This window comes from Amblyomma maculatum, chromosome 2 (assembly GCF_055883805.1).
Source record: "Amblyomma maculatum isolate TAMU_Amacu chromosome 2, ASM5588380v1, whole genome shotgun sequence".
NCBI classification, from domain to species: Eukaryota; Metazoa; Arthropoda; class Arachnida; order Ixodida; family Ixodidae; genus Amblyomma; species Amblyomma maculatum.
The window spans coordinates 56,204,664-56,229,262 of record NC_139345.1 but is presented as its reverse complement, the minus strand read 5'-3'; the positions used below and the strand labels follow the sequence as shown (position 1 = coordinate 56,229,262).

Sequence of the window (24,599 nt, the reverse complement as noted above, 5' to 3'; positions counted from 1 at the left end):
CAAGAAGAATATAAAAAGTGAGTGAGCAGTGATCACATCGAAGCTTCTTCAAGGCAAACATAACAGCAACAATGGCAAAACCGTCTTTCAGCGCTAGATGAGAAACCATCGAGGTAACACCGAAGATGAAAATAATTTTATAAAAATGTAATGTAAGTTGCACAATGCTTACATGACATAAAGTAGTAGTATAACGTCAGAGTTAACGCTTTTAAGTTTTGTTTTCAATTTTGCTATAATTTATAGACCAGCAAATGTTTTATGTTGTATTATAAACATTATTTTATTTTTGGAAATAAACGTTGGTTTAATGAAATGTCTACATGATATCATGATTATTTCATGAAAAAAAAACAGGAAATCTATTTCAAGCACTAATTCCTAGCAATATTTTATTTCTTTTTCTGGTATGTTTTTGAACTAATAGTTCCTTGTAACTATCTGTGCAGTAATGCCTGCCTTAGAGAGCAATCGCTGCCCCGTTATTTTGGTAGAATGCTTTGCTTATTACACATTCGCCACTGTTACTCAAGGGACACTCCTCAATAATGGATATAAAAGCTTTTCTCTGTGCTATTTATTCAGAGGTGACTATAGGAGTTGTATGTCGCACTGTATTGCGCGCCTAGGCACCTAGTGTCGACACCGACGAAATCATTTCAGCTCTGCCGCAATCAGTAACCGAAGAACCGAAAGAAGTGATGGTATCTCCTATCATCCCATTACCCACTGTCACGTATTCTGGTTTAGCTTACGTCGCTGTATACATTGTGAAGTTAATCAGTGACTTCGGGTGTGACGTTTGTGCTATCCTTCTTGAAACCAGCGAAAGAAGCAGCCCCATGTACACTATTCTGCGAGGACAAGATTCTAGCGGACTGCATTATCCAAAACCAGAGTTTGTAGCTCTCTTGGACAAAGTTGTGTCTTTTTTTTGAAAAAGCTGTCATGCACCACACACAAATGTCCTTGAAGTCCTTCAAATCTTAATCCAGCCAGCACTTCAGAACTCACCTTTGCTGAGTTGCCCGGAAGGCATTGACAATAGCCAAGGTCCGCTTCTTTAATATGTGAGAAATTTCTCAGACTCCTTCTTGTCAATTATGCTAAGAAGGTGACATACAGGAACGAAAGGCCAGCTCCTTATGTGCACAAACCGTCCAGAAAGATTTTGAGACTTCAATTTTCTAGCCGCATGTACCGTTTTGATGAATGAGCGCAATGTGTTAACTTTGAAGGACATTTTTTTTTTATTGCCTGCTGCTCTTTTCAATTATGCATATCTGTTTATACCCATTTCCTTGATTAATTGTTCTTTTTTTATCACTGGTATTAAACTGACTACGGACTGTCTACGTGTGCGTCAGTCGCGAGACTATACGTATACATCTGCTGTCTTTCAACCTACTGATTTGTTTTAAACGAAGCTAGAACAGCCCACATCACTAGACAACTGAAATTTTAACTGTATGCGTAAATTTTTGTTCCTTACTCTGAATCTGAGACGTGCTATGAATTTTCGTCAGTGCCTCTTTTGCTCTAAACGAAAACGGCAACGGTTGACAGAATACTTGGAATATCCACCGAACAGTTTGCCATGCAATAGCGTCAGGTCGCGCTATACCTGCTTACAGCTTTCAAAGGCACACTGCATAAAATGGTAGATATAGTTTTGTGAAAAATTTAGGGGCAAAAGGTGTTGATGTAAGTGCACCCGAAACTTCATTCGACCGTGCGCGACAGCACTGACGAAGGCGCGCGCGCTCTCGCGCGCACGCGCATTATTGACGATTTTATTGCTCATACACGATAAATCAGACGCTGATTACGGCTTCTTCCTATAAGCCATAAGGGGTGAAATATCAGGACCTGCCGGTTGCAACCGATGCGGGCGAAGCTAAAAGCGAGCGCGCGTTTCCCTTGCGCGTGAACGGCTGTAGCGGAGGAGCAGCAGTGGGGCGGTGGCGACCCCACCGAGGCGCGGCGGGCGGTAGAAACACACCCCATTGGAGAGGCCGTAAGAGAAGAGACCGGCCGTGCCACCGTACGCGCGCACAGACCGGCCGTTGCCGAAGGAACAGGGGGCGCAACAAGAGTGTTGTAAAATTTAAAATCATAAGTGGCACGCTCATGGCTTACATTTGTTACCTCTAGCGTAATTAAAGTAAAAATTGTTATTATTTTGTGCCCTTTTATATTTGTAGTTTTATAATTTGTTTACTTGAGTGTTTGGCCTTCTAACCTGTGGCTGTGCTGTTGTCGCGCTAAGCAGCTTGTGTGGCACGAAACTTGAATATCGGCCGGCCGTTAGTTCGGCCGTTCGGCGGGTTTGACAAGGGTTGGGTGGCAGGTGTTGCGGGGGTTTAGCTGCTGCGTTCAGCGCGAGAATAAGAGTAAGAGTGGATGCAATGCTCAACTCTACGCCCTGTGCCCATGACAGAGCCGACTCGGTAAGACAGGTGGCAGCCAGCGAGCTACGTCGCTTGGGATTTCGTGTACCGTGCCTCAAGACAACGCCTGTGACTTCGGCCAAACAGGTTGGGTGCATTTAAATTTTCTTGTCAAGCAACGCTACAACCGCGCGCACCTGCTGTTTTCTGTTCTGTGGAAGTTGTCGAAACGCGTTTATTGCCCCGCCGTGGTGGGCAAGTCTACGACGCCCTACTACGAGTTCAATCTCAGGAGGCCGGCGGCTGCGTTTCGATGGAGGCGAAACGGAGTGGCGTCCGTGGGCTGTGCGATGTCTGTGCACGTTAAAGAACACAAAGTGGTCGAAATTTCTGGAGTCCTACACTACGGCGTCTCTCGTAGCCCAAGTCGCTTTGGGCATTAAACCCTACAAACCAAACCGAACGTGTTTATTTTCAGCGAGGAAGTTCGCGTCGCAGCATATATCGCCGCCCTATTGCTTGAACTGTCTACGGTCGCCTTGGCAGAACCACGGTGGCTGGTTGTTTGAGAATAACCGCTAGCTATCTACCTGTTAAGAAAATCGGTACGTGTTAACGTCTCGGCGGCATCAGCGGTGGTATGCTCAAAAAAGTCTGTCCCACCTCTGAAATTCCCATTTTCCGTTCACGGTGGATGAACCTGCACTTACGAGCGGAACTGTTGGTTTTCATATGGCTATTTTTTTTTTCTTTTGTGCAGTGTGTTAGCAACCGCCCGACTACCACCCATGATGGCTCTTGACGACAGATTTATTTACAATAGCGCTATCTCGTGACATTCGGATGTTGCTGGAATTGGCAAAGAATTTCCGCTTGCCGTCTCACGCGACGGCCAATTTCCCATTAGGCTTTTCATTGTTTTTTGACTTGACCAACTAGGCTTCAACCAGTAGTATAATATAATATGGAAAACTGTAGTGCAGTAAAATACAGCAATAACGTGTTGAAGTATGTTCTTGCAGAAGCTGGTAGAGTAATTTTCAATGAGTACAATGGTAGTATACTGCTAGCCACACTGACAAACCTGAAGCAAGTGACAGTGCATGCTGTCAGCTGTTGAAATTTCACGCTTACTTATTGGGCTCATTGCAATGTATATCATTGGTTTCCACAACATTGTACACATTTGTATTGGTGTGACGTTCGCCAGTCTGTTCAGTTGTAAATTAGACTTTTCAGCCAAGGTGAAATATTTTCACACCAGCCGCAAAGTTGTGCTTTCACAGTGTTCCTCTTTCTCCGTGCCTATTCAATCTTCAGCCCATATTACTGCTAATTAAGTAATGACCCTTGAAGGCTTCATTTCACTGCTTGCCATCTAGCGTGCATTGTTGGCTTTGTGGGGTAATTTAACGTCCCAAAACGACTAAGGCTATGAGAGACGTCATAGTGGAGGACTTCGGAAATTTCGACCACCTGGGGTTCTTTAACGTGCACTGACATCGCACAGCACATGGACGCCACTCCGTTTCGCCTCCATCGAAACGCAACCGCCGAGGTCGGGTTCGAACCCAGGTACTCCGGCACAGTAGTCAGGTGTCTTACCACTGCATCACCCCGGCAGGGCATAGCGTGCATTGTCATTTGTTTGTGAGGAAGCTTCATTGGCTGTTGGGGTGCTCAACCTTGCAATGTTTACTGGGATGATGTTAATTTTACAGTTTTGAGGTCTTATCTAAGCTGTGCTTGTCAGCGCTGGCAACAAAACTCGAGTGAACTGTGCACCAGGGTCCGTATTCTGAGTTTTCTTCATTATTGAAAGTGTCGCTATCTCCAGAGTCTGCTATCTCTTCGACCTCAGGTCATATGATTGGTGGAAACGCTGGAACTGGAAATGGCTACCACCTCCTGGTGATGGCTGGTTCCGGAGTTTCCACCAACTAGATGACTCAAGGTCAGCGCTTGTCTTGTCGTCTCTTCTTGTTCCTCGTCCCCTATCGCAGCGCCGGTAAAATATAGGAGATGAACCAACTAGCTCAAATTTCTGTGTTACTACAAGATCAGGGAGATAGCGACAGTGTCTACTTTTTTGAAAACTACGAAAGATGTGATGCCTCGAGGCGCTAAGACCGTATGAGGCAAGATGGTGTTGGCTGCGCACTGAGTGGGATACTGCACGATAGCAGCATGGCGTGATGGAGCCTCAGCATTACCAAGGTTGTAACCCATGGCAGTATATGTCCTGTGAACTGAATTTTCTTATTTGGAGGGTTTGGCTGGGAGGTAGGTTGGTGCACAGTTTCAGCCAACAGTGTTTACAGATCACAAAAAAAAAGTGTCTTGTCCTTACCTGTATGTCTATCAGTCTTGTACCATTCGTGCATATTTGGTTCAAGAAACCTATCATCCAGCAATGGTCTGAACTTTGTCGGCTTACAGTTTGTAATAATAAAACTTCTCCCTTCCTGAAAGATATTTTTTTTTTCTTCCAAATACAACTGCTGCACCTGCAGGGGGCATCTATCTGTTAAAGCAGGTGTCTGTTGTGCTTCACAAAACCACAGACCTCGAGCACTCGCACTTAGATGTGCATGGCATCTCTTGCGTCTGGAGAAAAAGGGATCCTGGTAGTTTAGCAAACGCTGATTATTTGGACCTCTTAGGCCTCTCAGTAGAATCAACACACCACTTTGGCCTCGGCTTCCTGTAGACAGCACCTTTGGGCTCACCTGACCAGCTGGGTAAATCGGCAGCCTGCTTTTCCCATCCTCCCCTTCAAGTTTTACCTTTATGTCCTCTTCTCTTCTCGGCTTTCTCATTCTTCCAGGTGGCGAGTGTTAGCCTTGTGGGGCTAACCACAGATTGGTTATACATAATTAGGGTGTACAGCTGGCACAAGTTGGACTTTTCCAATCCTGTTCCCTTATTGGGCTCCATGGTGGGCAGCTGATTCTGTGGCCAAACTAAATTTTCTCACATCATACCCCCCCCCAAAAATAATCGCCGTGATGACTGTACTTGGTGTTGTGTCATTCTGCTATTGAGTTGCAGACCTTTGTGCAGGGGACACTGAGGGGATGGCCGTTGTTTGGTGTGGACATTGCAGAGCAGCCGCAGCAGGTATCGCATCTCTTGGCTGGCCTGATTGTGCCCTGGTCAGTATGCTTCCCTCTGTACTTTTATTTCACTTTACGAGCAGGTAGCATCCCTACTGAAGCTGTAAAATGATCTGAACAGAATGATTGCATTTTCTTTTCAAGGGTTTCAACTGCTTGATCACTACCAGTGTCGCAACACAAACTACAATGGATGAAGCCTCCACAATCTAGAAGCATCACCACTAGCCAACTCTCTGAACTAGCGTGAAGGGGAGGAGGGGGTTGATAAAAATTGCGACCAGCATGTTTTTTCCTACTTAAAATTTCAGGTAGAATGTGATTCACCTTCCATGCAAATCTGTCCCTGATGTGAGTGCACATTTTCCTCCATTTATTCATAGTTCATTCCACAAGCCAGCATTATGTGCTCAAAGAAAAAAATTTACAAATTCAGGCACAATTTTGTGGATGAAGAGGAAGAGGGAAGGCATACTTATGCAATAATCGGAAACACGTCAACTCATTGCCTACCATGCCTATTCAAATTGTTGAATTTGAGCGATAGCACAAAATGATTCTATTCTGAGCAAGCAACACCATGTGTGATGTTGAAAAGGGGCTGTACCTCAGTTTTTTTTTTTTAATTGGTTCATAGGAAGGGAAAGGCCCAATAACTGTCACACTTGTTTCTGTGAACAACTGAACCGCGCCATAAGGGAAGGGAGGAAGGTGGGAGTTAAAGTGGAAAGAGAGAGAGAGAGGAGCCCTAGTGGAGGACTACAGAGTAATTTCGACCACCTGGGGATCTTTAGCGCGCGCTGACATCGCACAGCATACGCACGCCTCTTCGTTTCGCCTCCATCGAATCGCAGCCGCCGAGGTCGGGTTCGAACCCGGGTACTCCGGCACAGCAGTCGGGCGTCTTACCACTGCACCACCCTGGCGAGGCCTGTACCTCAGTTTCAGAATCACTTTTTGCTTTAGCCATGCAAGGGGTATTTTTAAACTTCTCACAAATTCTGTCTGCATGTAGTGGGCATAGTAAGCATGGCACTTAAGCCAGCGACCTCGTCTGCCATTGATTCTGCTTAGCAGCAGTGGCCTTCTTGCAATTTTGCAGCATCGACACTTCAATATGTAGTTAACAGCTCTGCCTATAGACAGCTGCCCTTATAAATTTAATTTCCACCATTGCCAAGGTGATGCACTGCTTTTTGAGGTCGTTCTGAAGGTACTGGAAATGTTCTGAATGATTGCATGTGACTAGCAGTGTAGCAGGCAACTTTCGACGAAACAGCTCTGTGTCAGCCTTGTTACTTCACTATGGATTAAACGATTGACATGAGGAATTGCATTTTTCTTTATTTGCTGACTGGAAAGTTTAGCATGACTTGTGTTACTTTGAATATTCTGTTCTGACATGCTAACTTATAAACTTACTTGTTAGACTTTTTATTCACCTATTTTGTGACTGACAAAATATTATAGTTCAGAAATTTTGCGGAATGAGACTGCCTCAGCATGCAACAGTTTTCACTGCTGGGTGTTATGCAATCTATGTCGCTGTAGAAAAAAATAACAAATGAGCAGATCAAAAACGGCATGATCTATACTGACTGCCAGAGTGTGCTCTCCACATTACACTAAAAAATGCTGTCAACCCCTTAATAGGAAGCATAATGCACAGCATAGTAGAAGTCGTAACAAAGAAACCGTAAGGTTTTGCTGGTTCCCTAGTCACATAGGGATCAAGGTAATGAGAGGGCAGATGCATGCGCTGCACAAGCCAGAATCATGGAGATAAAAATGTAAGCACACCACGCGGAGATTGCATGCAGTTAGTCCACTGCAAACAGAGCCAACTGGCAGGTTGGCTGGGGAAAAAAAGGCAACCATGTTTTATTCTGTAAAGCCCATCTTCGTAGAATCTGAATCATGTCAACAACAGGAGCATTTCTTCGCAGTAATTTTATGCCGTCTTTGTGTAGGGCACACTTAAACATCACACTCTATATCTTAAGGGAAAAAGACAAGCTTATTTGCAAAATGCGTGACGATGAGCTAGCAGTAAACCACATTCTCATCACGTGCATAAAACAAGAAAGTATTCTACTGTATTTTACACTCAACACATCCCATTTCACCTAATGTTGCTTTTAGCGGAACCAACCCTTGTTTGATTTTTCACATGTTGTTTCTCAATGCTTTAAGCCTTTTTTAGGTATCGAAACATTATCACCTCTCACAACACACTCTTTGACCGTGTATTTGGCACATGATAGTAATAGCCACTTATGCGCCACCAAACTTTGTTTAAATTTCTCAATTTTTGCCATTCAGAGATTTTTCTTTCTTTAAGCAATAATATATTTGACCTTTTTCTCAAGTGCATTAAAAAGATTCTATATCGTACTCCACTGTGAGATGCTGTGATAGAGGAAGATTTGAATTAACGGCTGAAAAATTGACGTTGGATTTTATATGTTTAATTGCAATGTGTATTAGGAGGTCTAGCACTTCAGTTTTCGCTTCTCTTCTGGGTTCGCGTTGCATACACCAAATAGCATACAGTTGTGGTTTACCACATCCATTATGTGAAGGCTACCCACAGGAACATGCCTGTATAACCTAGAGGTAGTATGTGTCTGACTGTGGTTTTGAAGATCCCGACGGTTTGCATTCTTACCTCAGAAGTGCTGCTCAGGTTTGTAGCCTCTGCCGATTTCAGCCTGTAGTGTCAGGTTTGTAGTTTCTGCCTGTGATGTCACACAATGAGATGACCAGGCAGGGCCAAGCCACGTCACCTGCTAACTACCAGCGCCAAAGGCATGCTCATGAGCAAGCTTTAGTCATCCCACAACAGCTAAATGGCTGAATGGAAGCTCTAGTGCTGGTGCATGAAAATAAGTTTTACCTGTTCTTCCCAGAAACTGCCCATTTTCTCACCTTGAGGAAATGGTAGCACTTTTGGCAACTTCATTCGACTCTATGATGCTTGCTACCCTGAACATCATGCACAGTAACCTTGCTATTACAACCCAACTTGTTGATCTACCTGTAGCCTCCCGCCCTCTCTTCCCTCGTGCAAAATTTGGTACGGAGTTGTGTGCATGCAATACTTCTCTTGCTTTCTGTTTTGACTAGTGTAAATCAAGATCCCTCCCCTTTCTTGCATATGTGTGCGTGTACTTCCAGGTTTTTGGATGAAAGCCTGCGCGTGCTGCTGTCGCATGCATCGACTGAGGGCATCCTGCGGAAGTCCGGCTCCCTGTCACGTCAGCGCCTTCTCAGGGTTAGTCATTTGTCATCTGGAAACACACGAGGCTTACGGCATTTCTGGGTGACTGTGGTACAAGTTTATTGCAGACCAGGTTGTAGTCAGTGTGCATTGACCTGGTTGCAACACCTCACTGCCTTGCAAGAAATGTTGCATGAGACATAAGAGCTTTTTTTTGTTAACCTACACCAGCTACACCAGTGCAGCCTACACCAGTGTAGCTAGTGTAGGAGCTGCCCTGATAATGCCACATCATTGTGAGTGGGGCATTATCCCTGCACCAAGTGAGGTTCACACAACCAATGATTGTGCTTGAACATACTGTTCGGTCAGCAAGAGGGCACCCTGAAGCTCTTTGTTTACACAAGCCCTAACTTAGATATGCAGTCACTTTGCATATTGATTGCCGTGTTTTATTTTAGCAACTACTTGAATTTTATTTGGCTAGTGGGAGTAGGGCAGGTGTTCAAAAATTTGGTACAATACAGAAGTACATGAATGCTGGAAACAACAAGAAAAAGTTAAAAATACAATTGTGGGAGTATCAACCAAACACAGGGATGTAGCGGTACAATTCTAAAGATGGGTTTCAAACAATTTTAGTGAAGTTTGTGTCACTGCATCATTAGTAATATTATTACAGTCTGTAATTGTTCTGGGGAAGGAATACTTATAGGTGTTAATTCGTGCGTGTAATGTTGTTGTAAAATCATGCCATTGTCTAGTGCTGTATCCGGAAGAGAATGATATAATATTGGATGTGTCAATATTGTACTGACCTTTGATTAATTGAAAAAAGAATTTGACGACAGATATGATTTCTGTGTGAGACTGGAGGCAAACTACTTTGGTTAAAAAGAGTAGTGATAGATGTGCAGTTATGAGTTGTAAATAAACCGTACGTCTTTCTTTTGAACTTTGTCTAATTTATCAGTGTTAGATTTAGTGAAAGGATCCCAGATTATGACGACATACATGGGGCTAATAATTGTTATAAGAAAGGAAACGTACACTTGGGGGCTAAGTTTCGGAGCACGTCGGAGGAAAAGTAGCTTGCGTAGGGCATTAGCTGCGACATTATCAACATGGTCTGTCCAGGAGAGGTTATTGCAGATCCGAAGGCCAAGGTACTTGTAGGAATGTACTTCAAAGAGAACAATATTATTAGCAGCATAGTTAGACAGCAAAGGCTTCTTTTTCTGAATTACACATATGAACACTGTTTTATCACCATGATATGGTGATTATGATAAAATATGAGTTGTATATATAAGGCTTTATATACAGTAGTTGCACAATTAGTAAATTGTGATTAAGCAAGCACATCAGTGGTATATAAATTGAGTTATATAATCACATCTGAAGAGCATTTTCGTTTTTTATCACAATGTTATTACCTTAGAGAAATCGTTATTTAACTGTACTTGATCCTCAGTGGTACTAATCTTTTCATACAAGAGCTGCACTTTTTTGTGAACTATTTTGTTTTCCTTCTCTGTGGTTGCGATCGCATAGGCCCGCTAAAGATTTTGTTCTATTGCCACTTCATTCTGCTCGTCCATTGTCCACGACATTGACACCACCGCAGGCCTTCTTCTCTGTCCTATTCATTTCCCACCAAGTTTAGGAGCCGTGTGAAACTTCATTTTTCTGCAGACAGGTTAAGTTTACTGTTTTCACAGCTTCAGTTCAGGCGTTTTCTGCTGGCCACACTATTTCTGCCGTGTCATAAGCATTATGTTGCACTTTGATGCTTTGCGCTTGATGAGCGAAATTTTCAGTATTGTAATGGGTAGCCTGAGGCCACATTCTCTCTATGACGCCACATTGTCTTTGTGGGAAGCCACAATGTTTCTTGTCGGGTGCATGCTGCTGCTGTTGTCTGTTCTGCCTGGAACCCATCACATCTGCTTGCATGTTATGCTGTGTACACGTGCGCAGACGTCGCTGGAGTCCAGCGCCTCTCTGGGCGTTGCCTCGGTGGTGCTGGCCTCGGCACCCATCCATGACGTGTCCGGCCTTCTGAAGCACTGGCTCCGGCTGCTGCCAGAACCCCTGCTGCCCAAGCCGCTGGTCCAGCTGCTGCTCAGGTGAGCGGGGGATCAGCTTCTCTGACGTGCCACATGTTCTGTATAAATATGTGCACATGAATCAATCAGTTCTATCAATTCAAACAATAAAAACCATACATGGAAACTATCTGGGTTTTCTTAGCCTTTTTGGCTAGACATGGGCCTATGCAATAAATGCAAGAAACAATTGGACAACACTACTTTGTACATCAATTTCGTGTATTGTAAAATTATATAGTAACAGTGAAAAGCCTTAGGAATTATACAATAGTTGTACAATTAGTAAATCGTGATTAAGCAAGCACATCAATGGTATATAAATTGAGTTATATAATTATCACGTCCGAAGAAGGTTTTAGTTTTTTTTTTATTTCGGCTGTTCTCCATAGGGGGCATCTGTTAAAGCAGATAGATGTTTATGTGTACAGTGCGACACCACGGACCGCGAGCAACCACGTTAAGCCGTGCATGACACTGCTGTGTCTGGGGAAAATGGGATCCTGGTGGTTGAGCCGCTGCAGACCGTTTGTACCTTTAAAGCCCCTCAGCAGAGGCAATACACCACTTTGGCCCACACTTCGCATAGACGGCACCTCTGGGCTGACCCGACCAGCGGAAATTGGCAGCTGCCTTTTCCTGTCCTCCTTGTTTCTTTGTTTTTCCTTCTTCCACGTAGCTAGGGTTAACGTTGCATGGTATAATCACCTGCAGTTAAGCCATATTTGGTTATAGTCATAGTGCACAGCTTGCGTGGGCAGGACTTTATTCTCTTGCCTTTCTACTTGTAGGGCTCCGTGGTGGATGGCTGCCACCGTGGCCGGAAACAAATATCTTTCTCATGGCTAACGTTCCACTTTCAAATGATCACTCCCGTAAAAATGGGCACACTGATGAAACCTCAGTTTTTTTTCCAAAAAAATGCAAACAAGTTCTTACGCTTCCACGTCACGTGCACAATGAAGATGCCGAAAAAGAAAAAATGCTAGACTCATCTCGCCTTTCCTAGTGACTAAGACATTGACTGAAGCAATAGGTCAGGGTTACAAAGTCTGAATGGCGACCTTCTCCTGCAAATCCTATATCACCACCAGCATGAAAATCTGTCAGCAGTAACCGGCTTTGGAGAGTATCCTGTAACCATCACCAGACACCTGTCAAGGGAGTCATATCAGATAACAACCTGAGGTGCTTGAGTGAGGAAGAACTCCTTGGAGGACTGAAAGATCAAAATGTCTCAAATGTCTATAGAATTAAAATCAGACGGGCAAACAAAGAAATAGCAACAAAGCACATTGTCCTTACATTTGAATCGAGCCTACTACCTGAAGCCATGGAGATAAGTTACACAAAGATAGATAGATCTGAGACCTATCATCCTGAACCCACACCGCTGCTTCCAATGCCAGAGGTATGGCCATGGCTTGCAGACCTGCCGAGGCCAACTCACTTGCGCGCAATGAGTCTCCCTTGAGCGTCCTGCCAAAAACTGTGAAGCTGATACTCAACGTTGCGTGAACTGTGAGGGCAGCCATGCTGCCCACTCACGTACTTGCCCAATGTGCAAGAAAGAAAAATACATCGTCACACTCAAAGTTAAAGAAAATTTAGCCTACAGTGAAGCACTCAAACAACTTTCTTCGGCTCAGAATTTAATTTATTCTGTTGTGACACAACAGGGGGCGGTGTTGCAGCAACCCTCGGGACCTTCTCAGGCCACACGATGTGAGCTTGGGACAGGGCCCTCCACGCCCCTGGCAGATGTAGCTGGGTCTACTCCGCCACCCCCAAAAAAGGCTGGGCAGACCGTCAGCTGGCCCAAAGGCCTCCCCTCACATAGTGAGGCCTAACTCAAACGTTTCTGTGCATTCTGCACAATCTTCCATTGTGTCTGAGGATGCAATGGACACAACAACCATTGAACATCCAGCACATCAACATCAGAAAGGTGGCGGAGCTCCTTGGAGCGAACTAGAAAAGAAAATTCCTGAAACACCGATTCAGAAAAAAACCTTGGTTTTCTTTTTTTCTTAATAAAAAGACTGCGTTTCTCGTTTAGTGGAATTAAAATATAATAAATATATTTTAATTTATATTTTATATTTTATGTATTTAATATATTTTAATATATTGAAAATATTAAATATATTAAAAAATATAAAGTATTCCGCCGTGACCGGGACCACACAGACTCATCATCACATCACTTTAATACCTTAAAGACCCTCATTAGAGGGTATTACATAAGGGGTGGGGCGCACAGAAATGAAAAACAGAATTGGTAACATATATGTGTAAGTAAGTTATAAAAATACAAGATTTTCACTGTGCAAGTACACGTGTGATTTGTTCAAGAAATAAAGATGGACATGCGATAGCAGCAAGTTCTCGGGGTTTTAGTTGACGTTGTGTTGCCATCATAATAAAAATTAACGTACCATCATGGGAACATCAGCTTAAAACTAGATTTTAAGCGATGGTAGCTACCTTACTTACATTTAAGACGATTACAGTGTGTAACGTCTACTTTGAATCAACATGAAGATAGCTCTTTCAGAATAGAGGACCTTTTAAACCAACTACCAGAGCCATATCTGGTGGTTGGATATTTTAACACACTCTCTTCTTCTTGGGGAAGTGAAGAAACTGACCCACGAGGACAAAAAGTATAGGGTTTTATTCTATGTAACAATATTTGCTTGCTAAACACAGGCAAGCTCACCTATGTTTCCCCAAGCACAGGGAAAATGATTGTTTTAGATACCTTTTAGTTGACATTGTTTTTAGTGACTTTAATTGGAATATTTTAAATCATCCGTATGGGAGTGATAATCTCCCAGTACTAATCAATCTGACATCACCAAAAATCATACCAAAAAAACCGCGCCGTTGGCTGACTGGCCACGGTTCCAGTCTGAGGCCAACCTAGAAAAAGTATTTTTGAAGACCTAAATGTTGATGAATTAAATGAGAGGTTTACGAAGTGTATTACTGAGGCAGCACACATGACTATTCCACAGTCCTCAGGCTTAGTGCATCAAAATCAAAGGATTTGATACACATGAGAATGCCGTGACTGAAAAAAAAGAAACAAAATAAATCCTGGGGAATATTTCGTAAATACCCTCCTCAAAAAAACCTTGTAGCATTCAAGAAGGCGCGGTATATTCGCTGGAGTGCTGAGAAGGAATCGTGGCAGAGGTATGGGTCTTCTATAAACATCTGTTACATATAAAAAAATGTGGGAGCAAGTGCGCAAATTACAAGGTAAATACTCTCCATATACAATTCCCTTTCTGACAGCAGGCAGCAGATAGAACAGGCAGACATATTAAGCAAACATTTCTCCGTAGTTTGCAGTTCGTCACATTACACACTCATTTTTGAGATACAGAAACGTCGCTGAAAGACAGACTTCAGACTCCTCAAACCTGGGAAATCGGCATACTCACCAAATCTTTCAAAAGTATTTTGAATATTAGATTAACTTTTGTGCTGGAATCTCGCGGATTTTTTCGATGCTTACCAATGAGGGTTTAGAAAAGCCTGCTCAACAATTTACCATATAGTCCGTCGTGAAAACACTGTCCGGGAGGCTTTATACATGGACAGCATTTCCTTGCAATCTTTTTCGGTCTTGACAAGGCATATGACACCACATGGAGATTTGGAATTCTTCGCAACCTAGCAGATCTAGGCATCCGTGGTAGAATGTTGAACTGCCTGAAGGACTTCCCGTCTAACCACTCCCTTCATGTACGTCCAGGCAGAACACTTTGAGGAACTTTGTTCAGGAGAATGGTGTTCCTCTAGGGTGTATTTTAAGCACTACTCTGTCTGTTGTTAAAATGAATTCCATAGCCAGAATAATCCCCAAATTCATTGTTTTTGCTTTGCGTTGATGACCTCCAGATTGCTTGCACATCCTCCAACATATTGACGTGTGAGTGACAAATAGAGCGACAAACTAGCAGCATGGGCAGACAGAAATGGATTCTTTTTCTCCACAGAAATCAGTGACTGTTCTGTTCTCTTTCCAACAGTGCCTGCATACTGATTCCAACCTGCACTGAAACAAAACTGTACTACCTGTTAAAACTGAACACAAGTTTTTAGGCATTACTTTTGATAGAAAGCTAACATTTTTACTCCACATCAACAACCTCAAGAAGAAAGCATCTAAGTCGCTAAACATTCTCAAAGTACTGTCACGAAAACACTGGGGGTTCGACAGGACATGTCTTTTACATATCCATCGATTAATTTGTTCTGCCTTAGATTATGGAAGCATACTGTATGGCTCTGCGGGACAATCTTATCTAAAGCAACTGGACCCAGTTCTTAACCTTGGTTTGTGTCTCTCAGTGCATACAGGACATCCCCCACAAGGAACCTCTGTGTAGAAACAAATGAAGTGCCCTTTGCAGACAGGAGGATGATGCTTACATGTACATATACATACTTGGAATAAGATCCCTTCCAAAACACCTTGGTTACCTAATAGTTACGAAGTTCAATTCCAGAACACTGTTCATCAGTAATCCTCTGTCGGTCAGACCTTTAATACTCCGCTTTGAGGATATATGCAAGGAATTGGAAATACTAGACTTTCTTCCAAATATTGCCCAAAGACATGAACCGTTGCTGCCTTGGTAGTCTTCCCTGTGCATGTTACCTCACACTGACATGTTCTCAGAAAAAGCAAATACCGCATGAACTGGGAAAATGCAGTGAGGCTACCAAACTGTGCATCCATATTTACAGCAGAATCTTAATGCTGTCTGTGTATCCATAGACGGAGTAATAAATTAAATCCTTAAGAACAGCATAATTTATACTGATTCCCTAAGTCTTCTTTCAGCATTACATTCCAGAAATGCAATTCAACCAATAATAGGGAGCATCATACACATCGAAAAAGCCACTACACGAGGACAGATGATCACATTCTGCTGGGTTCCAATCCATATTTAAGTAGAGTGTAATGAGAGAGCAGATTTTTGTGCCGCACAAGCTCAAAAGAAGGAAATAAGCTTGGGAGCAAACTCTTGGTCAAGCGGCTATGCTGCAGTTTTTGGTGCTTGCCAGCGCCCATTCTGAGCGTAAATTTGGTGGTGTGAGATTACGCTTTTACTCTCCTTCTGTAGATAGAAAGTGACTGGGTGGCATGCGCGGCGAGCACTGCACGAGGGTGCCGCTGCACCACTGAACAAGGCTGTCGCGTGCAGCATATGCACTGCCTGCTGCTTTTGGCAAGGTTGTGCTGTAATTTGGGAAACATGGTTTTTTTTCGTACATCGCTCCTGTTGTTTAAGCCAAAGTGAATTGCTTTTCTCTGCATGTTTTATCTACTTGCAAGAAAAATGAGGTGAATAGGGCTGAAATTAAATCCTTATGTTCTTAGGGTGCCTTCTGTCTCAAGCTGCATTAAGTGTTTGTGAATGTTTTCACTCGCATTTGTTATTTTTATGAGGCCCTGTGTCTTCTGAACATCTCAGCTCTGCCCTGTGTAAAGCTGTGTCATGTTTTTTGCAATTCTTTACTGCATTGCCTTCAGACTGGTCCATTTTTTTAAGCACATGTGATTGGGGAGCACAATAAACAAGGACCTTCTTTTTTTTTTCTTTTCTGCCGACCCTGTTTTGTGAAAAAAGTTTAAAGGACATCCACAGCTTTAGAAGTTGTGGCCCATTTTCTTGTTTGTTTTAGCTGACCACTTTCTTGACATCTCAGTGCTGGTCTGGTCAAGTCAGCAAACAGTTTGTGCTGACGTCTGTTTTCACAGTATAGTGAGTCTTGCATTCCTGAGGATAAAAAGAGGGTTTCAGTTCAGTTCGCCTTTACTTACAGAATTTCACTATGTCAACTAACTGCTTGGCAAAGTCTGTAAGGGCAACTTAACATGAGCAGGCTTCATGTTGTACTTCGATTGGCATCCTAAAGTTGCAACTGGCGTGCTCTCATAGTTCTTGACCATCCTACTACTAGAAAAGAAATGCAGTTGATAATGTTTCTTGCCATGGCTTTTACGCTGGGAAGCAACTTCTTTGCAAGGTCGAGGTAGTTAGAACTTGAGGAGGCAATTGGCCTCTTTACTCCACTTAAAGCTGTATGGTTTAAAGAGTAATTAATGCGCTAGAAGTCTCAGAAAAAAATGTATTGGAAGCTGGTCTTCTTTCTTTTTTCTTGAAACTTCAAACATGTGGACCAGCACAATCTTGATGGGTTGAAGAGGCTGCGGCAATGCGTTGAATGACGTGCGCATGGTTTACTAGAGAAAACAAACGAGGCTGCATTTCCGAGTTGAAGCAATGGTCGGGGCTCTTTCCTGTGCCCTCGCTCGACAGCTCGATTCTCAGAATGTGTGGTGCTCAACTCTGCCAGTTATGCATCTGCAGAGTGGTTCTTCCAAATGGATCCAGCTCGACATCATGAGTTGCGAGTCTCCTATCAAGATCTCCTAATTGCTCTTTCGATCTGTTTACACGTGGAAGAAGTGTCCCCCAGACAAAGAATCGAGCTGCATCTTCCCCTCTTTTTACCTTCACTTGCACTCCTTTATAGAACCTATAAGGACAAAAAAGAATGCCCCCCAATCACCGATTGAACGAGCATCGGCGCTGTAGACTGAAATAGGGGTTAGAAAATACTACGCTACTGGTTCGAGTTATCCAAATTACCCGTGGCGATTGAACAACTTTACTGTACTTGCTTTGACTCGAGGTAACGAGTGGCACCTGAAAGTGTGTAAATGAAAGCAGTCGTGAAATGAAGCACCGGGTGTCGTCAATGCAGGTGTCAAGCCAAGCATGGCCTAGAGGCGGTGCTGCTGGCCCTGCAGCTGCTGCCGAACGAGCGGCTGGCATGCTTGCGCCACCTGCTGGTAGGCTTGGCACAGCTCGCCACGCACCCCGGCAACCTGATGGGGGCCCACAACTTGGCGACTGTGCTCGCACCCACCCTGTGCTGCCCGGCCACCGTGCAGTCGGCCGCCAGGTGAGTTAGTTCACTGCCGAAGGGCAGCATTGAAGTGGCAATTCTTACAATCATGAGGGGCACCTTCGGTTGGGCAGATATGGAAACCGTAAAGGGGCACTGCAGGAAAGCTCTTGGCACATTGTCGTCCTCCCTGAAAACTGACTCTTTGTCTGGCTATGTTTGTGTTTATTGAGCAGCTAAAAGGCTCATTTGTCAGAGAAAAATTTAAAATATTCCAGCGAGCTTATCCAATCTCTTGAAGTCTTTACGCAAGAGGACAGGTTGCCATAGTTTTAAAGTAAATGACAGTGTAACTTGGCCTCCGCAATTCGTAGGAAAAATCTGTGCCCGCATTTTACTTCGAAAGTCTCCAGTGAAAGGTACATATTTTGTTTCTTGGTCTTTTCTGGCTCATGCTAAACGCTCCACTTTCTTTGGGTAGTCTCTTAGTGCTACGCTGTTATACAGGCCAGTTGCTTTATATTAGTTTCCAGTGCCCCACTGATGAAGTCTGCTCCTCATCCGACACTAGGTAGAACCGAGCCGAGAGTGCGTCAAGCTAACGCAATGGTCCGGTGTGTCGGGGAAACTTTCATGCCGCAGAGACTCGGGAGCATGGAGTACTTCATCACTCAGAGGAGGAGGGAAGGCAGTGCTGATAGTCACGGCTGCTCTGAGGGAGAGCTTTAAGTGCTCCCCCTCGAGACTGCCCGTGGCCTAGGGAACTCGCGTCCTCTCTGCCTCTGCATGGTGGAGCAGTCCATTCGGAGGGTGCACTGCACTATCCTCTCCTGTTTGTTTTGTCCAGGCCCCCGCTTTCGTGGTTGCACATGTTTTGTGGCAGGCGTGCAGTGGCAGTTGTGTGTATGTCTTTCTAGCGTGGTTCTCCTAGTGTGCCATTATCGTTGCCATCATCTTGCTGGCCTTGGATTTTCTATGAACAGCAAAGGAGGATTCTCGATCAGGAAGCGCGACACAACCAGATCGAGCAGCAATACCGCTAGAAGTAAAACATTGTATGTGAACACAAGGACGGCATTAAGTGTGCAGCTTGGTGCGCAAGTATGGCCTGATGTAACCAACAGTATCGACAATTATCCGCAGCGCGCTCAAGATTGAGAACGAAAGTGATGCCAGTGCTGCCAGTGCTGCCAGTGCTGCCATGCAATGGACGACTGCCAGAGAAGGGTTTGACATGGGGCCTACAAAGATGTAGAACAGGTGCTTTACGAGTGGTTCTTGAATGCCTGCGTAGCGAACCTGCCGATTAGTGTCCTGAATCTAGCGGAGAAGGCGAAGCACTTCGCATACCTCCAGCGCTATTCTGATTTCCAGCCTGGTGGTGGTTGGATTCAACGGCTCAAGGAGAGACATGGAATCGTCTACAAGACAGTTGTAGGCAAGGCAGGATTGCTCGATGTCGACGCTAGGCAGAAGTGGCTTGAGGAAACACTGCCTTGCATCAGAGAAGCATATGCAGACTGAGGGACTTGTACGATGGGGATGAGACTGGGCTGTTTTTCCAAATACTACCGTTAAAGACTCGCGCTGTAAAAAGCAATCCTTGTAAGGGCGGCAAGCAAAGCGAATTGCGTGTGACCGTTTTCTTATGTGCCAACATGGACTGCAGCGATAAGTGCCCCACCTTCATCACAGGGAAATCCAAGAATCCCCACTGTTTTCGTGATGCCACGAGGATCCCGGTTCGCTACCGTCATAACGGGAAAGCATGGATGCAGCGCGAAGGCGGGAAGCTGGAATTGGTGCTCGCATGAGGAAGTTTTTTTTGCTCCCACCTAATATCGCTGCAGCCTTGCAGCCTATGGATGCAGGAGTGATTGCTTTCTTAAAGGGACTGCATCAACGATGTGTTTCGAGCAGGCTCACACTGAACCTCGACATTTCTGTCCTAGAACGCCGACCGGTGCCAGACTTGAAGATCTCTCTACTGATAGCAGTGCAGTTCAATTCTGGAGCATGGGCAGAAGTAATCTCTTCCACTATCATGAACAGCTTCAGGAAAACTGGCTTCGCTTGTAGCGGAATGTCGCAAAGCTCCTGCCGACACAGCTATGAGCTATGACTGAACAGTGAGCGGTAATGACGGCAACGTGTCGGGACTTGAGGAATTATTACATGCCGACGATACAGTTGCGACAGATGAAGAGCTGACAGAAGAAACTATCGTTGCAGCAGTCACTGGCGCGGAGAACGGGGACAGTAGCGACAAGGACGACGAAGCGGAACCTGTGCAGGTTGCGTCTCATCAGGCTGCTTTGAGAGTGATACTCCCTGCTTCACTTTGTTTTTGCTAAGAACCCTCCACTGCACTATATTCAACAGTTAGATACCCTGCAGAAAGATGTCAACCACATTGCCGTGAAACAGACGCTTACGGATTATGAGTTTCCTCCCGCTACGAAATAAAGTGTTAGCTATCTCGTCCTCATCAAATGTGTAGTTTGTTTTTGTTTTTTCGGCCTAACCCGGTTATAAAAATTTTTGGTTATAACATTTTCATTGTACTTCAATATTCTTATAAGTGGGTTTGACTGTAGTGCCTTTCCGGGCCATATTTATCATAAAGTGAACAGTTTCATCCATATTAGAGATTGAAGAGAACATGCTAGGGCTGTAGTAGAAACGCTTGCCAGAACTTTGTTTCCACCACACCGAAGCGAGTAGTGGCGGCCATCCTGTCCAGGCGCTCTTTCCAGCCGCCAGGAATGGCACAGTTGTATAGTTCTAAAGCAAGGCAAAATTGAGCTATACTGCTCGTTCTCTGTCCAGTCAACAACCACAAGGTGAATCTGTCCTGTCGCAGAGCATTCTGCAGACCTCTCTGCTTATGCCTTCAGCACATGGGGATCAGGTTTGGTGGGAAAAACACAGTATCATACAGCATAGTTTAACACGTGCAGCACAGACTAGCTTGGCTCAAGTGGAGAGAAGAAAGGTGGCTAGGAAATGCATGACATAGGCAAAACCACTGCCGAAGCGAAAGCTGGTGATTTTGCCCATCAAACCAGAGGTATGCATGGGCGAAATTCATAAACTGAAAGAGACTGTGCCCAGCCCTGTCTTACCTGCTATAATTGTTGCCAAGGCAATGATGCAGAAAAAAGTAATTTCAGGATGAGTTTATTTCAGATCTTGAAATACAGAGTTATCATGTTTAAGATTACAAGCTTGTGGAATATATAGAGGCACAGCACTTGCATGGAAATATTTTTCTTTGCTATTGTGCAGCAATAGGCTATGCATTCTTGAATGCTTGAAGCATTTGTGGCACTCCTGAATAATGAATCTGGCAGCGTAGAAGTTTGCTTTCCCTGCTCTAACTTGTGGCTGGAATGACCGAATTCTTGGCAAAAAAAGCAAGTTTTGGGGCATTAAATCTGAGCAAGGGGTTGTTGATTCTGTGTTCAAGTCCTGGTAAGCTATAGTCTTGCTCATTGTGCTCCTTTCATGGCATTGACAAGGCTTTGCCGCTGCATTGCATGGGCTGAGAAACAATGAAACTATAGGGCCAAAGTTCTTTTGACTAGGTGCTATGGCCCGTTTCTACCAAGGATAGGTCAAGGCCCGGATCAAAGGGGGAACAGACATGCGAGAGGCAACAGCATGGTGAGAATCCAGAAACGGATACCTAAACGTCAGCGCTGGTGTTTACCGAAGAGGGAAGCGTGAAAGTCAAAACTTGGCAACCCACAAGCGGCCTTTCTGCTCGGTCTTTGATGTCTAACAAAGATCAGTTCACTCTGAGGGTGCAGGGTGGAAGGGCGCTGGAGAACGCTGCTATGCATTCGAGATGCCTAACACACCACGGCTGTATTCGCGCTTTCACAAAAGTTGAGTACTCAAGATTGGTGTGCCCGGCCTGGACCAACCCACCCGTGACAAACATACTGGCCCCCGGAGAACCAAAGAGCCAAGCCTACGGGCCAGGTCTGGTACATGGTTTCGGGTTGGCCCGAAAGCGTGCATCAACCTCTTTCTCTTCTCTCTCTCTCTCTCTGCATTAGACCCTGCCCTTTGACGTTATGTTCACTGACATTAGACGAGGCATCATTCTGTGTTCTCCCCTTTAATGTCAAAATGACCGCACTCTTCTGAGTGAGGTCAGCGATAACTGCAATTTTGCCTCATCTTGCAGGAGCAGTTTCAGAGTGTAAGCAATACTAATGCATTCCCTGTTCTGACATTACCATAGTTCAGTTCTAGCGCTTTTAGAACTGAAAAGTACGACTCCCATTAAGATGAATTCTCTGCTAAGCTGAGCGCTATAAGGGCATGTGTCTGGCTTCCGATAGTCAGGGCAAAACAAAATCAGCTTAACACACCAGTCAGGTGCAATATTGTGCCTACTTAACGGGATGTTGAATGGCAATTTAAACTGTATTCTTTAACATCCTGTTCTATATATAATTCTGTTCTTTTCAGATATTTGTTGTCTGGTATTCCCTGGGAGTTATGAAGTCTGGGGTTTTGGTGTTTCCGACCAAATGGCGTGCCCTTGAGACTGATTTCTCTGAATTGCAGGAGTTATAATGCTGCATTTTTCTCTACCTTGGCTCGGGTTACTATAAAACAATTTTGTGGCCTTCACCATTCCCATCACGATGACCGGAATGTACCACAAGTGAAAGCCAGGCACAAAGAAAGAATAGTGGAAAGATATGTATTGACACAGTCACATGCATGCTTAATACAAGGCGGCAAGTTCACATTATCTGAAAGACCACCGGACAGAGGTACGAAGCCTGCTTCAAACTAGCTGCAAGAAATTGCCTTCATGATAGTCTTGGGGCAGTGTGCCTAACTTAAGGTCGGAATTCAGCCCTCCGCTTTTTGAATCCCATATTCTCATCTGAAACGCGAAGCCCAACTTTGCAATGCCTGTGAACTCAGCCATGTCGTGTGGACTTGGGACATCGTCACATCGCACAAACCGCCAACCATTCAGTGTCCGGTCATGTCATCTGCCAATGTATGTCAGTGATTTTTCGTTCACAACGGCAACGCCAGATTTTCTGGAAGGGGCTTTTAATAACACTGTCATGTGTAGTACTATTTACACGTTTGCACCCTGTTAGGTTCGCTACTGAGACTTCCTTTGTTCGTACAGTCACTTGGCTGTGAAATGTGAGGTAGCCTGTGACAGTCAGGCTAGTGATAAATTCAAAATGAGGCAGCGGCGCCTTTGTCTGGTGAACCACTGTATCATCCTTGAAAAGCCATTGCACCACAGCCTTTGTAAATCACATTGCAGACGGTTTGCTAGCTGCCTTACAGCACAGGTGGTCAAGACTTTCATCCTTTTAGCGGGAATGTGGGACTCCCCTGACATTCATCATGGGCAGTCTTCAACATTTTCATCAACCATCTCAACAGATGCAGAGGTTGACTGTGATGACTTAATACAACTCCAACTTGTCCATTCCGCTCAAGAATTCAGGTCAAATTTTCTTTATGGACTTCACAGACTCAACATGTCTCTCTATAAAACCGGAGTCCCATTGAAAATGACTTTGCAACTCTGTGATAGCCTCTGGCAACATGTGCAGTTCACTGCAACTTTAAGGCAGTGTTTGCAGAGCTCACTTTTGGTTTTTTGGTCATCACATGCATCACTGCACTGGGGGCACATTTGGTTGCTGGACACCTTCAAATAAAAAAAAAAAAATGAATAGCAGTAATTGTGCTTGGCAGGTATCAAGTTAAAGGCCATTGCACTCATCTTCATTGCATTCCAAGACCAAGGTAACGTGCCCATAGTGGTAAAGTCCTCTAATAGTATTGTAGAAGTTACTGCGTGCACTTGCAAACCTCGAAGAAAAATGTGGTTCTGTGTTCTATGACAATGGTAACGCATGCCAGCAGCACTACTTAGTGGACGCAGAAAACCAGTCGTCACAAGGCTTAGCGGCAACTACTGATTCCATCATGCTGATGGGGGCGGATGGACGCTTGGTGCGTGCAGGGAGGAACTGGAAAGCCTGGTATCCCTGGTGCAGGCTCTAATTGACGCCTCCCACCTGGTGGGCTCCACTCTGCCACCACTGCCTGGACGCGAGGGCCGCAAGAAGACCAACTCGGGTAAGTTTGTGAGGCAGATGAGGGCGCAGGCAGAAAAGTTTCAAACCATTCATTACCACATTGGTGTCCGGCGAACCCGGTAGCGCTCGACCACCTGCGTAGCAAGCCAGCGGACCACGCTCGGGAAATACAAATCCCTATCACGCAAAGAAAACATGCTCGTGTGGTGCTCAAGTTACAAAGCACGTCACAGGCACGTCCACTGGTTGAGACGTAGGGGTCCCCGGCAATGCATGTGTGCATGAAGGTGTGGCGGTCCCCACTGTTTTAATAAACTACTGCTGTCTGATCATATTCGTTGTGATACCTACCTTAGGGGCCTTTGTATCCAGAATCGAGATGTATGATTTGGCCATAACATTGAGAGTAGCAGACTGTCTTGCAACTGCGGTAGACTTCCTGCGAGAGCTCAGTTTGAGTCCTGAGCCCAGTCTAAGCCTGCCAAATTACCTACCTGCTAAAGATGGACCTAGCCTGCCAAAGATCTCTATGGGGCGTTGCCTGTGCTTCAAGTTATAAGATGGCACTTGACACTTCAAGTATCTGGCCCCGCATATTGGTGCGACTGTTAGGACGCTAGACTGCTGAGCCCAAGGATGCAGGATCGAATAGTCCCTTGCCTCAGCGGTCACTTTTCGATGAAGACGAAATGCAAGGCGCCTGTGTGCTGTGTAATGTCGACGACCAT

At 44.7% G+C, this 24,599-nt stretch overlaps 1 protein-coding gene across 2 annotated transcripts in view; it reads left to right on the top strand.

Annotated features, from left to right (window-relative positions):
- Nucleotides 1-2,251: 2,251 nt before the first annotated feature.
- Nucleotides 2,252-24,599, top strand: part of LOC146198700 (uncharacterized) — a 47,876-nt gene continuing 25,528 nt past the window's right edge. Inside the window, exons 1-6 of one of the 2 annotated variants that reach the window (XM_084594198.1) lie at nucleotides 2,252-2,537; nucleotides 5,442-5,545; nucleotides 8,684-8,780; nucleotides 10,707-10,855; nucleotides 17,630-17,830; nucleotides 23,796-23,911. In XM_084594198.1, the coding sequence (XP_084450324.1) occupies nucleotides 2,409-2,537; nucleotides 5,442-5,545; nucleotides 8,684-8,780; nucleotides 10,707-10,855; nucleotides 17,630-17,830; nucleotides 23,796-23,911 (796 nt within the window). In that variant the 5' untranslated portion in view covers nucleotides 2,252-2,408. The remainder of the gene's footprint in view (nucleotides 2,538-5,441; nucleotides 5,546-8,683; nucleotides 8,781-10,706; nucleotides 10,856-17,629; nucleotides 17,831-23,795; nucleotides 23,912-24,599) is intronic. The other variant, XM_084594200.1, reaches the window with a different exon arrangement.